The sequence below is a fragment of the Squalius cephalus genome (assembly GCF_949319135.1).
Source record: "Squalius cephalus genome assembly, chromosome: 12".
Classification (NCBI taxonomy): Eukaryota; Metazoa; Chordata; class Actinopteri; order Cypriniformes; family Leuciscidae; genus Squalius; species Squalius cephalus.
In genome coordinates, this window is record NC_137133.1 from 4,120,315 (window position 1) to 4,142,972 (window position 22,658).

At 37.8% G+C, this 22,658-nt stretch overlaps 1 protein-coding gene across 2 annotated transcripts in view; it reads left to right on the plus strand.

Moving 5' to 3' along the window:
• Positions 1 to 22,658, plus strand: part of nbas (NBAS subunit of NRZ tethering complex) — a 194,546-nt gene that overhangs the window by 84,582 nt on the left and 87,306 nt on the right. Inside the window, exons 33-40 of one of the 2 annotated variants that reach the window (XM_079887640.1) lie at positions 2,596 to 2,709; positions 5,393 to 5,550; positions 6,176 to 6,247; positions 9,577 to 9,750; positions 10,256 to 10,369; positions 13,382 to 13,505; positions 18,132 to 18,208; positions 21,856 to 21,993. In XM_079887640.1, the coding sequence (XP_079743766.1) occupies positions 2,596 to 2,709; positions 5,393 to 5,550; positions 6,176 to 6,247; positions 9,577 to 9,750; positions 10,256 to 10,369; positions 13,382 to 13,505; positions 18,132 to 18,208; positions 21,856 to 21,993 (971 nt within the window). The remainder of the gene's footprint in view (positions 1 to 2,595; positions 2,710 to 5,392; positions 5,551 to 6,175; positions 6,248 to 9,576; positions 9,751 to 10,255; positions 10,370 to 13,381; positions 13,506 to 18,131; positions 18,209 to 21,855; positions 21,994 to 22,658) is intronic. The other variant, XM_079887641.1, reaches the window with a different exon arrangement.

The following is a 22,658-nucleotide window of genomic DNA, read 5'->3' on the forward strand; positions in this document are numbered from 1 at the left end:
ACATCAGTTCTTTGCATCACTTCAGCCAAGGCTTTCTTTTAGTTGTTAGTCAATGCAATGCCTGAAAGTTATAAATATTTTGATGTCATTCCAACATGACATGACAGTCGTACACTTCAGTGAGTATTTCTTATAGATTAAACAGCGCTAATCTGTAAGCTTTAGAGAGTGCGTTTAATCTGTATCTGCTGAATCAGCAGCGTCCTGACTACAGGTGAATAAATAGATGAATACGCATGAGTGAGGGATTGAATGAATAAGTAGGCATTTCTTTGAAGTATGCTTTGCTCAGGGATTGGAGATGAATATTGCAACGGACAGCCCAAAAAGATGCACATCAGAGATGTGACTTCATGAATCAACAATCAGTTGGTTCCATGAATCAGCATGAATTCAAGTCAAGTGATTGTATAAGATCAGTCTTGTTAGCTTTCTCTATCTCTCTATTTTATTCTTTATGAAGTAAATCCATTGTGCATTTTTGTAAGGGTGATGTGTAGATTGAAAATATATCCAATTTATATTTGTACACGGCCCCATGTTTTCAGCGCGCTGTGCTGTCCGCTGCAGATAATTGGTCTGTGCTGTTTTGTTCCACATTTGGAACGTTTGGCTTTCTGTGTTTCATACAATATAATGGCAGTGCGTAATAAAAGACAGTGGGGTAATTTTGCTGTTGTGCAAGTACGACCTTGCAAAATTGAGTCTCACTGATAGGATAAATGGGTGCAAAATGCAACCCTGGTATAAATCAGCCATTTTCACAAATAGGGTACAAAATAGGTCCTGGAGCTTTTAAGAAGTTCAAGTCATTTCATTTATTTTTCAACAAATAGTCAGTGATAGAAGTCACTCCTTTACCTCAGTGAAAGGAGCTGGTTAACCTTAACCTGGCTTATTGATCATCAACCCAAACCATCACCCCCCCCCAAACCTTTCATAAAAACATTTTTAACATACTTTTTTAATGAACCCTAAACAATCATTGCACATGCACCTCTTGAATAGTCCTTTAGACACTAACAGTTTACAGGCAGTAGACAATTAAGATCACAGTTCCAACAAATTTGTAAACTAAGAGACCTTTCTACTGACTCTGAAAAACACCAGGAAAAAGATACCCAGGGTCCCTGATCATTACCCTGGTAAACATGTCATAGTCCTGCTGCAGAAAGGCATGATGATTGCATATAGACATTGATAAACTGCAATGTCTATAATGTAAGATGCCTATGACAGTCCTACAGGGAGACAGGAAGGACAGCTTATCATCCTTTCAGTGCCAAACCATGTGTAAACATGTCCACTGTAACCATTGCAAGTGCCTTGGTGGAAGAGTGGAGTTTATATATATAAATTTGTGAAAATTGAGAAATGTGAGATTATTTACTTTCAATTAAATGGTGTTAGTTTTTACATGTCACAATCGTAAGCAGTGTTTAATTGAGGTAACAGATAAATATTACATATTACAATAGGTTAACGATAAAATCAACAGATTGTCAAAATTACGACATTGTTGCACGATTTAACTGTTGAGTAACTCCGAGGTGATGTAGCCCAAAATCAGCAGTTTAATAGGTTATACGTGCAGTATATTTGATGTTTAATCCTTGCTACTTTTAATGATAGCACGATAGCTTTATTTTATGCTAGCCTTCAAAAATGATGGAATTGGCACCTCAAAAAAATAAAAGTCAAGGGACACCAGAGTGCCCCCATTTGTGGGAAGTGTTGTTAGTTAAACGTTCACCCCAAACTTGCAGCTTCAAACAGTGAAGCGTTCAGTGCGTGTGTCAGCTGCAGGGGGTAATTGAGGTGAATCCAAAGCTCTGACTCTTCTGAGCATGCCAGACAGATCAGTATGCAGGATGTCAGAAGCTCTTCTTGCCATATATAGTGGAATTGATTAACTCTCTATGAAGTGACTGGGTGTTTGATGTATTCACCTTGGCTTACCCTCGACTAATGCCCGTAGGGCTGTTTTGTTTGTGCGCGTGTGTCAGCACACCTGCGCCTGTGCCTTTTCTGGCATAAGAGAAAGGTGCAATGAGGATAAACAGGCAGCAATAAATGCTCCTGATATATCAAGACTTGAGTGTCACATATAAATCAGTTTGGATATGACTGAAATATGGCACTTCCCCGTAGTATCGACCCTTTCGATTTTACTGCCGAATAATCATATCCATGCAATCGCAGGCGCTCACACACATGCTCACACTCACTTTCCTGCCTCCGCTCGTATTATTGCCTGTCTGGGCTTTGATGCTCGACACACTTTAATGAAAAAGACAACCCCTATCACTGTTTTCATCAGGCTTCTTGGTCTTCTTTATTTTCTTATTTTGGACTGAGATCAGAGCGGTGTAAGAGGGCATTCTCTGAGATGTGATTGTGATATTTGTACAACATCCAGGAATTTCGAAGAAAAACCTCTGAAAGGAAATTAATTTATTGCACTTCAGACTGAACACTTGAGTAGTAGCCTATCTTTTATGAAAAACTTGAAACTTTGAAGTGAGTGATGAGTTCTTTAATAAAACGTGCTGCTGATGTAATGTTCCAGAATCTCATGGTTGTGTAATGATTCAGGTGATGATGAGGCCAGGAGGAAGGGTCAGGTGCTCACGCTGTTGGCAGAACAGGCTCTGCACTGTCAGGATTTCAAGGCCTCCTACATCCACTGCCAGGATCTGATGGCTGCAGGTAAGCCGGCACAGCTTGACTCCAAATCTCACTCCACTTTCTACTTTGTTTTCATTCCAAATCAGAAATGCACTGCAGATTTTCAGGGATCAGACTTTTTTTTTCTTTAAAATCTTCAAGCTTTAAAAGAAAATTCCTTTCAAATCATGCGAGGATGAAATTGTACGGTAATATTTTTTTTCTGGCATAGCATTTAGGCCTATTCGACCTACTTCACCTCCCGTTTGCCATAGTTCTTGCATAATAACTGTAATGCTTTTCTGGTCAGACAAAGAAGATTATATTACCATGAAATGTCATTATCCAAATTATATCATGATCTGTTTTTATGTGTAAATGATATGTGTTGATGTTTACCCTGATAGATTTATTTGATTCACATTTCCACCAAAATAGCTTATAATTAAAATGAAATATATTTAGAAATAGAGTCTGCAAGGTTCTCACGTTATTAAAGAATCTGGCAATTTCAGGGAAATTTAAAAGTATGGTCTGCAGATTTAGAAAAGTCATTGGAATTGACGAAAGCTTAAAAAAACATGAAAAAAATAATAATGGAAAATATTTGCTGGTTTGGCTAGAAGTTGCTCTTTTAAATGACTTCAAGTCCTCCTGTGGTGAAAAGCTTTTAATGTTGTTTGTATGTCGATGTGGTGTTTTTAACCCCTTAACGCCCACTGTCGCGAATTTGCAACAAACCCCTTCCATTCAGACTGCAGGCGAGATAGCGTGTGTTTTCCCCCAATGCCTGTTTGTGCACATTCGATACATACCTAGGAACATTTTGCACGCACTGGTTTCTCGTAGGAGCGGTCGGAGTGGGAACTACATCCGGGTCACCGAAGCTAATATTTTGTTTTGCAAAATCCGCATATCAAGGGCGCAAATGGTTTCAGCCAAAAACATTTTTTTTTTTTTTTTTTTTTTTTTCACAAAAAATAGCATGTTAGGATATAACACTATAAGAATATATAATGTATGCACTGGAGAAACAAGGAAAGAGTTAAACAGCGTGTAACATGGAATGTATAAAAACTACTGTCAATGTTAGGGAGTAGGAGAGTGTTTTGTTTCTTGCTGTTGTCAAGATTCATTAATTTGTCAATTAAAGTTTATAAGTTCTAACAACTTTGTGCCATGAATAAAATCTACATACCTGAGATGGGAAAATGTGTTTTATTAATTTTACCATTTTGTAAAAAAAATTACCCTAAATGCCTGTTGTCGCAAATTTGCAACATACCAAAATTTCTATTTATTTGTTGTGCAAAAGTGAAATTGATAATCTCAACATTATTTACCATCTACTTAAAGGCAAAAACACACCTTTTTTTTTTTATATACAGCTATATAAATTCAGGCATTATGCTTTAAGACAAACCATGTACAAATGCATAAGTCAACACCGATGCTGGGTATTTTCTCGAGTGATCGTCAACGATTGCATCTCTGAGCTGGTGTGAGGGAGTGGAGGCGGGGCTAATTTGCATATTGATAGAACCGCGTATACTAAATGAGGCAACATTCAAGCTATTTTAAGGCATGACAAATTTTTTTCCGAGGAAAAAACGTTTAAATATGTCATTTTGGTGATCAAAGATGAGTTTTAAGGGGATAAAATTATTGACTACAGGGGGACTTTAAATTATTATCCACGAACCTTGAAAAAGACATGGAAATTCGTTTCATCTAAGGGTGTTGTACTGCATCAAAATCTGCTTGCAGAATTTGGATGTTTGCATAAGTGAGGTTTGAGTAGAAAAATGTTTTGAGTGTGATCAGCAGGACCATCGTTATCATTCTAGGCAGATTCATCTCTTGTCAGAGCTCAAAGGTGTTTTATGTGTATGTGCGTGTGTGTGGGGCTGTTCAGTCAATGTGCCATCAGATATTGGAAAGAGACTGGTGTTGCGTGTGTGTGTGTATGCTTCAGGCTGGGGTAGATTAATGCAGGCTTGAGAACAGAAGATGTGCTAATCTCTGATTGCTATCGGCAGCAGTCTCACAGCCTCGCTAACATCAGTGTGGAAAATGGGTTAGCTCCTCTCCGGCTTCACTGTGTAATTATTCAGTCACATTGAGAATGAGGAAGAGTGCTAGAGATTAAAAAGATTTACTGAATACATGAGGCAATAAGAGTCATGGATGGAAAAACAAGAATATAACTGCTACAGATTCTTGAAACTATGCTAACTCGAAGCGCAGAGGCTGAAGCAGGGGATTGTGGGTCTTGTTGTTTTTTTGTTGCTGGGCAGATGTTGTAAGAAAGTATCTGAAAGTTTGTCTGTCTATTTCTACCGTACATGTCTGTCTACATCTACTGTATCTATCCATCTATCATCTAATCATCTATTTATTCTTTTTAAGCTTCCAATTAAGGTTTTGCCAAGCCAACATTTATTGACCGACTTTAATGTTCTAGTTTAACAGCTACGTTTATTCCGTTTTCATTCTTCGGACTTAAATTCAAATTCAAATGGCAATTAAATATATATTGAATTAGAATTTGAAAGGCGGTCTTGAATAGTGTTCAACCCTGGAAAACCGTGTTTTTTAAGTGCTCTCTTTATGTGAAGGTTTTTTGTCTTTTGAAACGCTCTTTATGGCAGTTAACATCCCCTGTAAGGTATATGACTGTGCTGTGCATACATTTCTTGTTTTATTTTTTCCTCTGTCACTCTAGGCTATAGTGATGGTTGGGATGTGTGTGCCCAGCTGGGGCAGTGTGAGACGTACTCGCAGCTCTCTGCCCGTCAGGAGCTCATGGCGTTCTCCCTCACACACTGTCCTCCCAGCAGTATCCAGAACCTGTTAGCGGCTTCCAGTTCCCTTCAGACCCAGGTGCCTTTTTGTACACTTAAACTGTTTTTATATATATGGAGAGAAAGAGATGCTCGCTAGTGTCCTTGTATAACATCAAATATTTCCAGTTGTCAATAACCAATAATTCATTTCTGATACTTCAAGTAGAAACCTAACTCCTGACCTCCATTGCTGTCAAACATTTGCCAAGTTTCCTGCTTTTTTCTTCCATAGTTTTTGTCTATATGCATATAGTTTTTGTGTTGGACGCACTAGACTTGGGCAGACTCTAGACTTAAAATGGAGCTTTTAAGTTTTAGAAATCGCCCCCGGCACACATACTATTAACCCCCCGAGCGCTCTTTCCAGCTCATGCTGCCTCTATCTCTCTCTGTGTTGACTGCTTTGGTCTCAGGCTGCTTTCAGGAAAGACCTAAAGTAGATTTATGTACAGTATACCGAGATAGACGCCACATTGAAACACTGAAAAGAAAATGTGTTGAGGAATGGAATAGTAATTTAAATAAGTTTTACTGCGGTGTCAAGTATAATACTGGCAGAACGATTAAACATTTAAGAGCAAAGAAAATTGAAGCGAAAAAAGGTTATATGCTGAAGGGCATGAATGAAAAAGTCAATGCTTTGCTCTCCTCTCTTGTCTTAGGTTCTGTACCACGCTGTAAATTACAAGATTGATCCCTCTCAAGCCCGGAGAACAGGCAGCGAGCTGTCAGAGGTAAAGAACAACGCTTCTGCATGCATCACGTCAAGATTGATTATCAATCTTACATCACGTCAAGGTCTTTATTTAGTGGGACACTTTGAAGAGCAAATATTTTTTGAGTGCTAAATCTTTGCTAATTGTGCTCCTTGAGTATTGTGCATTTACCTTTTATACAGCAGTTTTGCATTGCTCTTTCTAGGGCTTCTCGATTATGGAAAAAATCATAATCACGATTATTTTGGTCAGTATTGAAATCACGATTATGTAACACGATTATTTCACATGACTTTGGGAACGTGTTGCATTTATTAAAAAGACACCTTTCAACAATTCTTAAAAAATCGAAATTTGAACATTGATTGTACTTTTTGAACTATTAAAATAAATAATATAACAGATAATACTTCAATGAGTATTTTAATAATTTCCGCAGGTCTACCACTTATAATGCGGAAAATTCCCCCGCAAACATTGATTCACTTTAGCATGTAGATTGTATGAGTAGCCTAAATTAATCCACACAGATTATAAAATCAAATCAATAATTTTAATTATCTAAGACGCAATTTCACAAACCGCGTGAGTGTTCAGCGGCGCTGCGTCTTCTCTCTCTCGTCTCTCAAAATGGGTTGGACAAGGCAAGCGTCGAAACTACACTCTCGCGTTTAGGAGTCGGGACATGACGGAATTGTCAGTTGCACAATCGGGCCAGCATTGCATCGTAACGAAAGTTGATCATTTTCACTTCTTTTTAAGTCTTATCAGTTTAAACATTCAAGCTGAGAGAGTTTATGGCATCGGGAGGGGCGGATGTGCGCGTGTCATTCAGAACACGAGACACAATTAGAGCGTTCTTTCAAAACAGAACATGGCAAAATAATCGTTTTTACTCGATTGTACTATTTTGGTGATCGTTGGGAGCCGAAATCGAAATCGAAATTAAATCAATTGCACAGCCCTACCTCTTTCTGAGAAGCCTGTATGTGAACAGTTGGTGCCTTGGTGTGTCCATAGACTTTTCTTTATCAACATTAACATTTTAAGTTAAAATTAATTTGGAAAAAAGTATAACACATTAATACATTTATTTTCACCATTTTAAATGCCTTTTCCCTTTACTAGTTAAATGTAACTGGTCCTATGTTGTGGGAAATACATTTTTAAACATATATAATAAAACATTAAAGGGTTCATGGCATGAGAAATCAAATTTCAAATTTGCCTTGATCTTTTGACGTATAAGAGGTCTTTGTACCATTTAAATATCCTGCAAGTTTCATAGCTTAAAATGTCCTCCTCATTATAAACAGTGTTGAAAACAAGTGGATGGTTTCTTTTAAAAGTGTCCCGGATCACATCGGAGGATTATGTGTTGGTTCGGAGCATTTTGTTTTGTAAAAGTGGCACAGTGGCAAAAAAAAAAAAAAAAAAACACTTTAGTTTTGTTGAAAGATGAAGCATCCAACTGTATTGGGCCTGAGCTGACAGCAGCTGCATCACAACTCGTAAGTAAATGATTTCGTAATGCTTCATCTGTAAATTATGGTTTTATAGGGGTAATGTTTTTCAAATGTTTCCTATGCAATGACGTTAGCCAATAATAACAGTGGCTGTCTACTGACATGACCTCAAAGGATATCTATCTATCTATCTATCTATCTATCTATCTATCTATCTATCTATCTATCTATCTATCTATCTATCTATCTATCTATCTTATCTATCTTATCTATCTTATCTATCTTATCTATCTATCTATCTATCTATCTATCTATCTGTTCCTAGTAAGTCCATGAACCTGAAATAAGAAAGTAAAAAGTGTCAATTTGGACTTCTTGCTGACTGTAAGCTTTCATCACACGTTTTAACATGAGCAGCCATGCTTCATTCATGGCTATAAAATGGTAAATCTTCCCCTGGATTATTACATTATAGTGGGCTTTAAAGCACAGCCTGTGACTGAACTATGAGTTCAATGCCTCAGTGACAGTCTCTCTGCATTTTTCATATGGTGTAAATATGGCTTCAGAGCCCAGCTACTTTACTCATAGCAAGCACTGTTTTCACCTCGCCATGAGAAAAAACACTGCATGTTTAAAGTTTCATGTGTGCACAAAAACACATTTGTCTAAATGTGTGTGTTGTTTATCGGCTAAATGTGCATTTAAAATTGAATGAAGTATTGATGAGGTCAAATGCGTGGTTCAGCTGTGTACACACGATCTAGAAGGGCAATGTGAGCTAGTGTTCTTTTCCTGCGTTTCTGACATTTTTGAAAAGTTCACCTAGCATCCCGGTAACATGTAAACACCTGCATTCGCTTTATGTTTTGTCATGTTGCTACAGAGAGCTGGCCGTGCTTTGCTCCGTTGATGGTGGAGAGTGTTCTTGCTCAGAAGTCAATTTACGTCCCTGTGCCTATACAGTACCTTCATTTATAATGCATGTTGACTTTAGCGCAATGAGATGACTATAGTAGTGCTTTTGCTTGTTTTATAGGCTTAAAGGGATATCTCTGTTCCTGCTGGGATTTCCTCTAGTTTCTTTGTTTCTGTAGTTTCCCTGCTGAGTAACACTTGTCTTAGGTAAATTAGCATATTTGCCACCTAATTACAACATGATAACATTTACAGTCCTGAATGCCCATGTTGATTTGGCATGTTTAAAAGTCCACTTCTGACACAAATCGTTGTAGTTAAATGTATGTCAGATCTCTTAGCCTGATTAGTAGACCCGTTGACTGGTTATATAAAAACATAATGAATTAAATGTCAGGAAATCCACTTTGGGACTGTCCTAGCCGTAAAACGTCAACATCAAATCAAAATTGGCACCATTTACGTTCTTAATGCATGGTCCTGGTCTGATTGAGCAAATAAAATAATATATACAATTTAAATTAAACTAAATTAATATATAATTTATACAAATAAATTAAATTTAAATGATAAAATGTATTTAAAATAATATAATATAATAACTTATACTTTTATATTTACTTAATATTCACTTGATTTGAATTTAAAATACACTGTATAAAACCATTTATTTACAAATACATGACAATGATATGAACTTGTTCTTTCACAGTTTTAGCATTTTATCATATATTGTCATGTATTAAAATACTCCAGGTACATATTATTTTGGGTATATTGTGCAATAAATCACAGCATCATGGTCCTGATTTGTCAAGTTAATTCCCTTTTATTTGTCAAGCATTTCAACTTTTTGTTTTCCACAGCAGCTTTAGAGAAAATATCACTAGTGAGAAAGCCAAAATCTAACCACTGTAGTTTGATCATTATGGCTCATGTCTAACCTTCCCTGGCTGCCCATAGCAGGCTGGAGCTGTTGTTCCTGGATCAACTTACCCCTCAGACCTGCTGCACAGAACCACAGCCCGCACCATAGAGGTCCTGACCAACACCACCATGACCACCAGAGCCGTGCTGACCACCGTCAGCGACTCCCATTGGTGGAGGGAGTCCCTCAGCTTACTTCGCCCACTGCACGTAAGTCGCATTTAAATTCAGGCTGGAAGGTTTTGTTAGGCCTTTTCTGAAAGGCCACTCTCAGAAGTGTAACCACGGTCCTTGCTCCATTATGCATCACTCCTCTTCAAAACATAACGCCAGGAACAGGTTGGACGAAGCTCAACAGTGAGACTCGCCTGCACATTTTTTGGCAGGTTTTGTTAGGCCATTAAAACCTGGCATGACTGAACGAACCTCTTCCCGGCCGACGTATGCGTGTCTCTTTGTGAAGCGGTTTGTTTTTTGAGTTCCTGTTTCTGGTTCCCCAAGCCCGAGTCCTTCCTGTGAAATGGTAGATGACCCCCCCCCCCCCAAACACACACACACACACACACACACACACACCCATCCTTGGCAGAAGAAGGGTCTGGCGCCTTACGAACGTTTATGAGCATGGCTGAAACATTAATGGTTCCTGCATGCGTATCTGTGAATGTTTTATGAATATTCTATGAATGTTTAATGAACATTTATCTCCTCTCAGGGACAAGCCGCGGATAGAAGCCGTACCGGTGCGGCCAATCAGAACACAGATCTGGAGAGGCAGGGATGCAGTCCTTTCTACGAGGAGCTGTTTGACGATCCATACGTCAATACGGTGAATTTTACTATATCTCCTTCCTTCTGGTTTCGCATCTGTCTGTGTTTTTCTCCTACAGCTTTATTTTCTCTCTCACTCTCAGTCATTCCCATGTCTTGCCAAAGTCACTGATGTGATAAAGGAACATGTAAATATGAAGTTTAGTTCTGAGTGTGTATGAGGTTAAGGATATTTTGTCTTTTAATCACACTCATGTTGAGCTTCCTCAGTGGGACACAAAAGCAGAAATTGAATAATGTACAGATCAATCTTTTCCATGCAATTACAGTGAATCTGAAGCTTTAAAATTTCTAAAATGAAACATGTATCATAATGTATCAGTGGTCCACATGACTTGTGTGCTAAATTTCCGAAAGAACCATCGACTGTAAAAAATATGGACAAAGCGTCTGTGACGTCACCCAACGGTTTTGAGGCCGTTTATGGGGGGTATGGGTGGCGCCATCTTGTAAGATATTTCAATACAAATGTTCAGAAAGGAAACTGAGGTGGTATGATGTGTTGTGTCAGATCATGGCCGAGACGTCAAATTTCAGGAATTCCACTCGGCGCAGCCTATGCTCGTTATCAGCTGTCAATCAAAGTTAACCACACCCTTATTTGTCATACATTTTATATCTAAATACGATCTAAACCAGGGTTCACCAATCTCGGTCCTGGAGGGCCGCTGTCCTGCAGAGTTTAGCTCCAACCAGCTCCAACACACCTGTTTGAAAGTTTCTAGTATGCCTAGTGAGACCTTGATTAGCTGGTTTAGGTGCGTTTAATTGGGGTTGGAGCTAAACTCTGCAGGACAGCGGCCCTCCAGGGCCGAGATTGGTGAACCCTGATCTAAACTAACGAGTTAGAAAAAAATTCACCCCCCTCACAGTTGTCAGGCACTCGGAACCTGTCGGAAAATACAATAAAAGTCCATGTGACCAACCTGTAAAAACATGAATTTATGCTGTGAAAATGGACATTTTAACATGGGGGTCTATGGACATTTGCTCCCTTTTGGGACCTGCCCCTAGCGGATTTTCGATGTATTGCAGTTTTTCGCACTTCCGGGTAGGCTTCATTTTTCAGATTAGAATGTTGCCGCTTGGAAAGAACACTTTAATAGCTTTATGTGACAAACATAACAAAATTAGAGAGCTGGTGAGCTTTGCCACTTCTCTCAAGTCCATAAAAGGGATGTCAAGAGTTTCAGTAAATAACTTTGGTTTGTTCTTAACACAAAGTTGCCATATGACGAATTTTTTAATTTGAAGAAGAAAAATTGTGTACATAAAATTACTTTTATGGGGCTTTTTTGTTATTTTGTTGTTTGACATTACCAGTCTTCATTATATTGAAAAGTGGCCAGGATATATGGTTGAATTTTGGTTTTAGAATTTTTTTAGAATAAGGTTTTAGAATTTTTGTTCCTTCACAGTAGTCACTTCAGGTATGTGCATTCGCAAGTTAAGCCGGGGACACACTTAATGACTAGCTGAAACAGTCTAAGACTGAACTGAACACACTTACAGACTGTTTCCAACAACTGGAGCAGATTTAAACACCGACTGAACACAACTGTCTCTGACCTTGAGCGTTTGGGCATGATCAGTCCGAAGTATCAAATCACATTCATAATCGGCCTAACAGTTGTTAAGTGTGTCCCCGGCTTTAGTCTCTTTTTCTTACAACATAAAAAAAGGATTTATGATAAATCAAATACATCATTTTAAACAATTTTATCTCCATCAAAAATAGCATAATCTTATAGTATAATAAATAACAAACAAACCCCATCTAGTAGGTCATTGAAATCTCTTTGGCCGTGGGACTTAAGTCCTAACTACTATGTTAGAAGATTAAACCTGGGACACGATCTTATAAAGGATACATTCTTCTTCAGTTAGCTCTAGGCATAGGCTTATTCAATTTAAGGTAGTGCATCGTACTCATTGGATCAGATATTTCCTGAATTAGACCCCGCCTGTCCACTCTGTGTTGTGGAGCCAGCCTCTCTGTTTCATTCTTTTGGTCCTGTCCTCCTAAGTTATTAAGGTTTTGGGGTGGATTTTTTAGTTGTTTCTCAGACATTTTTAACACAGTAATAGACCACAACCCATTGACAGCTTCATTTGGGGATTTTCTGGAAAATGCTAAACTGACAGCTTTAGAGATGGATAATATTGCACTTTGCACACTGTTGGCTAGACGACTCATACTAACTAATTGGAAGCTGCCATCTCCTACTTTTTGCAGTCAAACTTGAAAAGATTAAATTTGGAGTTGGAATGAAACCCGATCTTTTCTTGGAGCCCATTTTTAGATTACTTTAAGTAGACAAGCTCTGGACAAAACATGAGTTTATTTCTTCTTTTTTTTCTTGTTTATTTGGGTGTTTATATGTATATGCACACATTATTGTGATTTATGTTTATTTGCACATTTAACAAGCTGATGCTTGTACTGTGCTTGTGCTTTTCTTTAATTAAAGAAAAAAAACAACATAATATACCATTCGAACGTTTGGGGTCAGTAAGATTTTAAATAATACTTTTATTGAGCAATGATGCATTAAATTGATCAAAACTAAAAGTAAAGACTTGTACATTATAATAAACAAATGTATTTCAAATAAATGCGGTTCTTTTGAAATTTCTATCCATCAAATAATCTACAGTTTCCACAAAAATATTAAGCAACACAATCGTTTTTAACAATGATAATAACAAGAAATGTTTCTTGAGCACCAAATTGGCATATTAGAATGATTTCTGAAGGATCATGTGACACTGAACTGGAGTAATGATGCTGAAAGTTCATTACATTTTAAAAACGTATTCATTTTTGATAAAATAAATGCAGCCTTACTGAGCATAGAATTATTATTTTTTTTTTTTCAGAAACATTAAAATATGTTATCTACCCCTTTAACTTTTGAATGGGAGTGTATTTTGTGTTTTTTGGGGACTGATTTGCAAAACAATTTCAGAATAAGTAAGCAAAAACAAAAGTGTAATGTTTCTATTTCAGTCTGAGGATGTGTATTCCTCGTACGTCTACACTCCTCAAGAAGACTTTGCAGAGGTTTTACTGCGGACAGGCAAACTGGCTGAAACCAACAGCGAGGGACAGAATCTCTTCCCTGCATCCGAAGGTATTGCTCCTTATCCAAACAAACATTTACATCTAAAATCATCTCTCATCACGGTGACTGACTAGTGACTTCACCCGTCCCGGTTAAGCATCCGCCATCAGTCGTCTCTCATCACCCTCTTGTTAGTCGCAGTGTCCTTGCTAGGATTGCTGTAATCTTTGGCCCCCGGGGCGGCTTCTCTGATAGCAGCGTCTCTCTCTGATGTATCACCACTCGCCGGCTACATGTCTGGAAGAATAGCGTCATATTGATTAATTAATGTGTACTCACCGCAAGCAGACAGCAGTAAATAATGCGCATCGTCCCGATACAAGAGAGATAGCGGCTAGTCAAAATATCAAGGCCTTTTGCTTCAAGATGGATGAGGCGAATGAGAAAATCAATGCAGAGTGATGGGACGGGTGCAGGAACTTTGGTGGAAGAATGCAAATAGCGAATCTCCCTTTACCTCTTCCTTTCTTATCCTCTCTTTTAATTCCTCCTGTGTCACTGTCGTTCAGTTGCGCACCACAGGCATAAAGTCACCTTCGTGTGGGAGAACGTGAGATGAAAGGAAAGTGCTTGCGTCAGGCTGATAATGCTAAATTAATGACCTGCCCGCTAAACCGTATGCTGGATACACTTCCTATAAAACAGTCATGGTTCTTTGCTCTTGTTTAGATATTGCGTGCATGTCCTCTCTAATCTCTGTTCTTATGTGTGAAATGCTTAAAGGTTATGAATTAGGGATGCTTTCCGCTGCTGATATGGTCAGCATTTTCTTCTTTTTTTTTTTTTCCATCTGGGCTTCACACTTCTGACTATGCAACAGTATTATTTTTCATTCCATTTATAGTTTTATGTATGTATGCATGTATGTATACGTATACGTATATGTGTATATATATTAGGGTGGTCCTTATCAAGTCCAATTCTTTTTTTTTTTTGTAAAATGATAGTGTCTTAACCTCTTAAACTGTTCCTTTTAACTTCAAAATTAGAAATATGCAAAAATGTTGACCAAAAAAAAAAAGATATTTAGAGGTAGCTCAATCATGTGGAAGATTGCCTACAGTATGTTAAGCTGTGCGGCGTTATTGTGATATGCAAGTAATATTAAAAGTTGATGCAAATGAACTACATTTTATTGAAATCAGAGCAACACTGACATGACAACAATCTCAAAAAAGCACAAAGTTTTCAACAATCCCTCATTTCTGATGCTCAGCAGCCAGTGTCTGGATAGATCCGTCGGTGATCTTCCACCACATGAAGGAGAAACTGCAGTTGTTCTTCAGAGTGTGTGAGATAGCCACTGTATTCTTGAATCAGAGCCACTCCTCTCTCGGCGTGATCATTGACTACTTTCATTGCATGGTTGCCTGTGCCTCCTGATAATCTGCTTGATTCGGCCAAAGTTCCGGCTCAATTTCAAGGAACGTAATGTAATTTTTTAAACCAAAAAATGTGCTCTAAACCCAAACAATAACCAGGTGATCATCAATAGAAATATGTATTGATTCCACCAGGAAAGGTAAATCTGCTAAACCGGGTCATGGATGGATTAATTTGGATTTAGTTTCTACAATAAGTAAACTGAGATATGTATCTAAAATACATATTTAGGAATATATGGTGCATTAGATGCTTTTATGGAGATTTTTTTGGAATTTTACTAGCCAGGTACAATACCAAATCAAATGATCTGTTTTTACGAAAATCATCAAAATCTCAGAAAGTTTAAAACTATTGAGCTACCAGTAATTATTATGTTACTGCCATAAAAATTGGCATGCTGTATTTTCTTATATAAAGGAACAATTTGAAGGGTTAAGAGCATGACAATTGGAGACTTTAAAAATAAGGACCACCCTAATATATATGTGTGTATATATAAGTTACACATTCTTTGAGCATGATTTTCACATTCCTTAACCACCACTTGCTTAACCAACACAAAATAGGTGCCGTTTAAGCTCATAAGCTTGGCTTTACAGTGAATATAGGGAATATAACCATCACTTAATCAGTGCTTTTAATTTTGCTGACATATTAGAAGTGCTCTATTTCCATAGCCTGAAAGGAAATAACTCCTTTACATGAAAATGTGATCTGTAAAATCATTGTACATTAACAGATAGACTTGTCATATATCGTTGAAAAAGTCTCAACTAGCAGAATTCAAGAAGCATATTTGTTTCAGTTAGAGACCAAACTATACCAAGTGTTTGTATGAAAAAAAACATTATTTTAAGTATTATGACAGCCTCCATCTCTGATGAGCTTCTCTGTGTCGCTGTGTGAAGCCACACCTCTAGTTTTCGATGTTAAAGGGACTTTGAGGAAGGATGTGTTAAAAGAATCCGTCAAACAGCTGAACACACTAAAACGTTTACTGTTAGCGACGCTAACACCTTTGTTATTTCAGCACACGCAAGACTCCCTCTGCTCCAGCTGTTTTTGATAACATTGTCTTGCCAAGATTGTTTGACGTGCAAAATGCCTTTGATTCCATCAAAGGCTCAGAATAGCAGAATAAAACCCAACACTGTCTGCAGTTCTGTACAAAATGGGAACTGATGGGCTGCCGAAAAAATGACTCTCACGTCACCCACTGATCGTATTTGAGAGTCTGGTGCTGCATATGTCTGCACTGCAATCTGCCTTTGTTTCTAACAGTAACATTTCTTCACTAGCTTTGCGCATTCTGTTCATGTGAGTTACTGCAGACTTAATGAATGCTTACACTCGTCCCACAGGGTGTTTGTGGTCAGATCCTAATTGATCAACTTTAGCCACAATGCCTGTAAGGTTTAGTTCTCTGTTAAATGAGGTGAAGCTTACGACCTCAAGGTCGTTATCACAGACACTTCACGGATGGTCATAGAAAATAATCATGTAGTTTGTTGAAGTGTCTTAAATATCCATTGCTGACCCTTCTCTATAACTTATTTTCTTACATTTGTTACAGAAGTTATTAATCGTTGTTAACGTTAGTTAAAAATACAACCGTTCGTTGTTAGTTCATGTTAGCTCAGATCTATGAATTAATACAGGTACAAATTTTGATTTTAATAATGTATTAGTAAATGTTGAATTTAACATTTAACTAAGATTAATAAATGCTTTAGAAGTACAGTACTGTGCAAAAGTCTTAGGCACGTTAATATTTTCACCAAAAAAAACAATGGTTTTAAGTCAGTTATTTATATATTTTGCTGTAGTGTGTCAGTAGGAAATATCAGTTTACATTTCAAAATATTCTTTTTGCCATTAATTGTAATAATCCAGTGAGATTTGTGTATGCACAAGGAGTCTGACAACAGCCGGTATGATCTGATCTCACCATCATCGAGTCCGTCTGTGATTACATGAAGAAACAGAAGAAACTGAGACAAACTAAATCTGTGTATACAGTATATTCATATTCATACTATTTATCTAACCATTGCAACATTGTGTCCTTACCAAATTGTCCACACTGAATGAGAACATGTTTACCATCACAGCCCATTGGGACATATTTGATGTTAAAGGGTTAGTTCACCCAAAAATGAAAATTCTGTCAGTAATTACTCACCCTCATGTTGTTCCAACCCCGTAAGACATTCGTTCATCTTCGGAACACAAATTAAGATATTTTTGATTAAATCTGAGAGTTGTCTCACTCCTCCATAGGCTTCTAAGGGACTGAAACTTGCTGGCCCAGAAAATGTATTAAAGACATCGTTAATATAGTCCAAGTGACTCCAGTGGCTCAATCTTAAGTTTATAAAGCGACGAGAATACTTTTTGTGCGCAAAAACAAACAAAAATAATGACTTTATTCCACTTTTCATTTCCTTCTCTCTGGGCCTCGAGTCTTTTCACATAGTGTTTAAGCGTAGCGCGTCTGTGTTGCACGTCACCACGTATCACACATGACCAGCGTCGGCCAATAGTGAGCCTACGTGGTGAGCTGTACGGTCCCATATATGGGATTTTTATTTGCCGACGTGTGTTATTCACATCAGACAAACATAGTGAAAGAAACTATAAAGCTTACTCTATTCTTCTCACAGTTCACTGGCCACTTTCTTACATGTATTTCGGGAGAAACTGATGAATTCACATGCTGTAAATCCGACTGACTGGGCTCCCTGAAATGCTGCACAAACAAATATGGTGGCACCCATCTCTCGTTATAGATCAAGATCGAGATTATTTATGAAGGTTTTTAAACGACAAAACACACTCACTTACACGTATTTGAGAATCGGAATATCAGACTCATGGTGACATGAGTGTCAGTATTTTGGACCAATGAGATTCCACAGTGGACGTGTCTGTTAAGTGCAATATCTCACAAATAGAAACCAAACAAACAACTAATTGTCCTATCGCTCCTTACTTGTTGTGTCTGGTTAGCCTTTTTAAATGATATTTTGGTCCTGGACCTGAATCTGCGTCATAGTCTCAGTATTACTGTTAGAGTCACATTTCAGTTTTATGCACTGCCAATGAGAGCCACAGAGGCTCATTTTCATCCCTCTCTCTCTTTCTTCTGTCACGTCATGTTACAGTACAGCAAGGAGGCGCTTCTCTGCAGGAATAACTCTGAAATATTATTCCTTCTTTTTTCTCTCTATCTCCTGTGTCATTTCATAGTGCTCCTTCAGCTGGCCAGTGATGCTTTTCACAAAGATATGACACTCGCTCTGGCCTATTTACTGGCTCTACCTCAGGTGAGTTTGACTGCTCTATTTGCAGATCTCTATCTCTCTTTCTCTCATTCTGAGTGACTGTGTGTGTGCATCAGATTATGGTTTTTCTTAACCATTTCTTTCACTGTAGTCAAACTTGTGTGGTTTTGAAAGATAAAGCCATTTAAAAGTCACTGTAAATCTAATGTCAAGTCTAATGCTTACAGGATCCTGTTACATCAGGGGCCTCCATTTAAAAGTATTATTGCATTTTCCTGATTTAGATCGGTAATCGGTTCATGCTCTAATAAAATCATCTGAAAAAAAAATCTTTATGGGCTTAAAATTGAAAGCATGTCCCCAGTGATTCTTCTCAGTTCATTATCAGGGGAAGTTTTGTTGAAATTGATGTGGTGTTAGTGTGGCCATTGTCCTCTACTGCTTTAGTCTCGATGGCCCTCAGGGGTCGAGTTCCTGAGACATTCAGTCACTCATCCTGCTTATTGTGGACATTACTGCAAGTGTCAAGCGTCCCATTGTCCCACTTCTTTTTGTCACTTTATCACTAGGGTTTTTTAAGACGGGGATCAACAACAACAAATATATTTGTGGTCTGAACTGAAAATAAAAAAAACATGTAAAACAATTATTATAGTTTGAAGTTCAATTTAGAATGAGATTTTTCTTATTTTATTTCTTTTGTGACGCATCATGTTTGTAACTTCATGCCAGGGTTATGATAATTTTGAATTTTGTCTTTCTTTTTTTTACTTGTCTTTTCAATTTACAGTTTTTTTCAAGTTTTCATTTTAGTGGCATTTCATGTTTAATGAAGTTCATGTATAAAGTTTTATAATTTACTTTTCAGAACTAAAATTAATCTGAGGCCATTTTTAGAGTCATTAATGCTTTTAGTCTCAGTTTTTCCTTATTTTATTTCTCTTTTTTGTTCATAATAATTTCATGGCAAACAAAGTACACAGTCTCAAAGTGTCTAAACACTTGTTTTTGCTCACTCTTCCCACATATAAATGCCAATTCACACTATACATATAAATGCCAAATCAGTGGTTTTGGACACAGTACTGTATATGCATACAGTCTTAAAGGTAGGGTATAGGCAATTTTTCGAGTGGCTAGCAATAGCAAGCTAGCTTTGAAAGCATAATATCCATCCCACCCTCCCTTCACAGCTCTCCAAAACATCACGAGATGAGATACAGCGTACCTCATATGTCTCAAAGCACATAACATGACAATAATAATGAACATAAAACAACTTAAAGAGCGCTGACCTGTACCACCTGACTGCTGCAGGGTCATTTCGGCATTGATAGTGTTGCCATTGAAACTCATAAATTCGAGTCACGAACAGCTCAGAATATAACTCACTGCTCTTGACTGAATGACTTTTGTAACTTTAATAAAGATTCATCTATATTTAATTTATACAGCGAAGATTATGCAGTGCTATTTTACATTTGATTACTTTATTCAAATTTCTGTACCTGAAAACTACTGTTAGACCTACTTGAAAACCACTGCTGTGTCTTTGTTCTGTTGTATTTATTTGTGCTATTTGTAATTGGATTATTTGTTCTTATTTTATTACTGACTGTTTACTTGTCTTTAATAATAATTTACATTAATTAGGCTAGCAGTTTTTGCTGTAGTATCAAAATTGTAATAGAGAATTGTGATATTGTACTGGTATCTAAACATTTGAACCACTGACCCAACCAGGCCAGTAGAAACAATTGTCAGCATTGAGCCCTGCTGAAGCACTGTGCGATTAAAGTCCCCCTGCAGTCAATCATTTCATTCCTTAAAACTCATCTTTGATCACCAAAATGACATATTTAAAAGTTTTTTCCTTCATGTCTTAAAATAGCTTGAATGTAACTCTACACCCTTGGCTCATTTAGTATTGGTTCTATGAATATGCAAATTAGCCCCGCCTCCACTCACTCACACCAGCTCAGAGATCCACTCGTTGACGTGATTGGTTACAAGCAGAGGCGAACCAACACTGAGTGTGGGCCCCAGGCAAAATTAATCAATGAGGCCCTTTTTTGTATATATATATGTATTTTATATATGTTTTATATAATATATAAGATTTTTTTTTGTTAATATATCTTCATTACCTAGAGATATTATTATACAAAATTCAAAAAGTAGTCAAAACAGAACATCTAGCAGAACATAAGTTGTTTATTTTTTACAACATTGTGCTTATTTTTTTAATTAACGAAATGTCAATCTTCATCTTTATAACAGAAGATACAAAACAATACAACAATTTTCAAGATACAGTAAATCTTCAAATGTGGAACAAGCAATGCTATTTAGAAATATATAGTTAGCATCTTAATTTAATATTTGTTTTATTGTTTTATTAGTTCATTAACTAATTGTTTACTTAACTAGTTTAATGTAAAGAGCTGGATACTTATTACTAATGAAATAATGCCAACTATAGTAAATGTATTGTTTAAAAGTGGACATTTCAAGCTTTATATAGATATATTTCTCATGTATGTGAGGCTAGTAGCCTATACACTGTGTTTATTTTTATTTTTGAGGCGCGCTCCAATTCACAGTCCATGAAAGCGCGCCCTGATTGTTTTATTTTATTTTACACACGCACAAAGTTTTCTTGTTATTGTGAGTTTACACAAATAAAAGTAGTTGCGACTGATGCATTATTCTTTTCTGTATGGCCAGAAATGGAGTATTTTAAGTTGTTTCCACTGTTTATAGGAAAATGCAAGTAATCGCGTCGGCGCCTCCATGTCATGCAGTGCGTGCGCCACACTCCGCACAAACACTTGGATATGCGGCTAATAATAACGAACATTTATCTATGTTAAGGTTAGAGCGAGCGGCCATGCCAGACGGATAAGCCCTTTTCATGTTTAACAAATCAAATCATGCATTTGCTAAATACCGCGAGTAAGCGCTACTCCAGTTTGAAAAAGGCTGCTGAGGCGAGACGGTAAAAGCATAACCAGGTAACGAGAGAGGGGCCCCACTAAGGGGGGTGCGGAGGTGTTGCTGCGTCTTTATATTAACATTCCTGATTGTTTGAATGATCAGCCATCGGGGGCCCCCTTAAAATGCGGGGCCCCAGGCAATTGCCTGGCTTGCCTGCCCTATAGAGCTGGTAAGTCCCACCCATCCGTAAAACCCCACTGGACCTCTTGATTGAAAAATCGTCAATCCAAGTGAATGTGAGAAAATAATTATTTTCTGATCCCGTTTGAATTGTGCCATGACAATTTTCTCACATTCACTTGCATTGACGATTTTTCAACCTAGAGGTCCAGTGGGGTTAGCGGAAGGGGCGGGACTTACCAGCTCTATGGCGACGCCTCTGGTTACAAGGTAGTTTGTGACGTCAGAAACACCAGCGATTTCAAACCGTGTTTTCGAGGCTGTCTTTGGTTCACTGCAGTTTTAAGGAGAAAATACTCAGCAATGGTGTGGCCATGCATTAATTCAACCAATAAGATTCACAATATTTTGGTTTCTACCTAATGTATTTAAAAATGTCAAATGCAGTGAAAATGGGTATCGTATCATATCGACCTCGTTCTGGAACAAGTGGTATTGGTGCACCCCTATTGAAAGCCAAATGAGATTGGTGTACAGCGTGAACACACGTCTTTGTGTTTTTTCTGTTTCAGGTGTTGGACGCTAACGTGTGTTTTGAGAAGCAGCCTCCATCGGCACTGTCCCTGCAGTTAGCTGCGTATTACTACTCTCTTCAGATCTACTCCCGCCTCGCACCCTGCTTTAAAGACAAGTGCAGCCCACTTTACCGGGTAAGCGTGCACATACACTTTTCTCTCTGTCACCCTCCATTCCACAGCCATTATTCTTTATCTGGCACTATAGCAAGTTTCCAAACACTTACACGAGTCAAGAACAGAATTCATTAGCGATACAATAAAAGTTCTCACCTTGAAACGGCCTGATAAAACGGTATCAGCTTTTTCTCTCTCTTTGTTTTGCCCGTTTCTCGGCACATTCCACCTCTGTCTGTTCTGCACGTCTTCTGTGGTGTCATTCTTTTCCTCTTTTCTTGTAATATTTCAGGTTTATCTGCATTACACATGACAGCACTTTACCGCTTCCCTGCGAATTTTTGCATCTTCTCTCTGCACGCCTCTTTTCTCATTTTTCCTGTTATTCTCTCCCTCCGTTCCATTATCATAATTCCATCTTTCATTTTCACCCTCTGTTGCACCTCAGCATCTCTCTCTCTCATTCTCTCTCTCTCTCTCTCTCTCTGTGTGTTATAATGATGCCCTCCTATTTCACTTTGAGAGTTGTTAGCTAACGGGGAAGGAGAACTGTCTCCATCTTCTCTCTTCACACCGTGTTTTTCCTGACCACAGGACTCACAAACACCTCATTACGATGATCTCTAACATCCTCATCATGAAGGTCAGCGTTTATGTGCTTGTTGGCTAACACTTCATAAAAC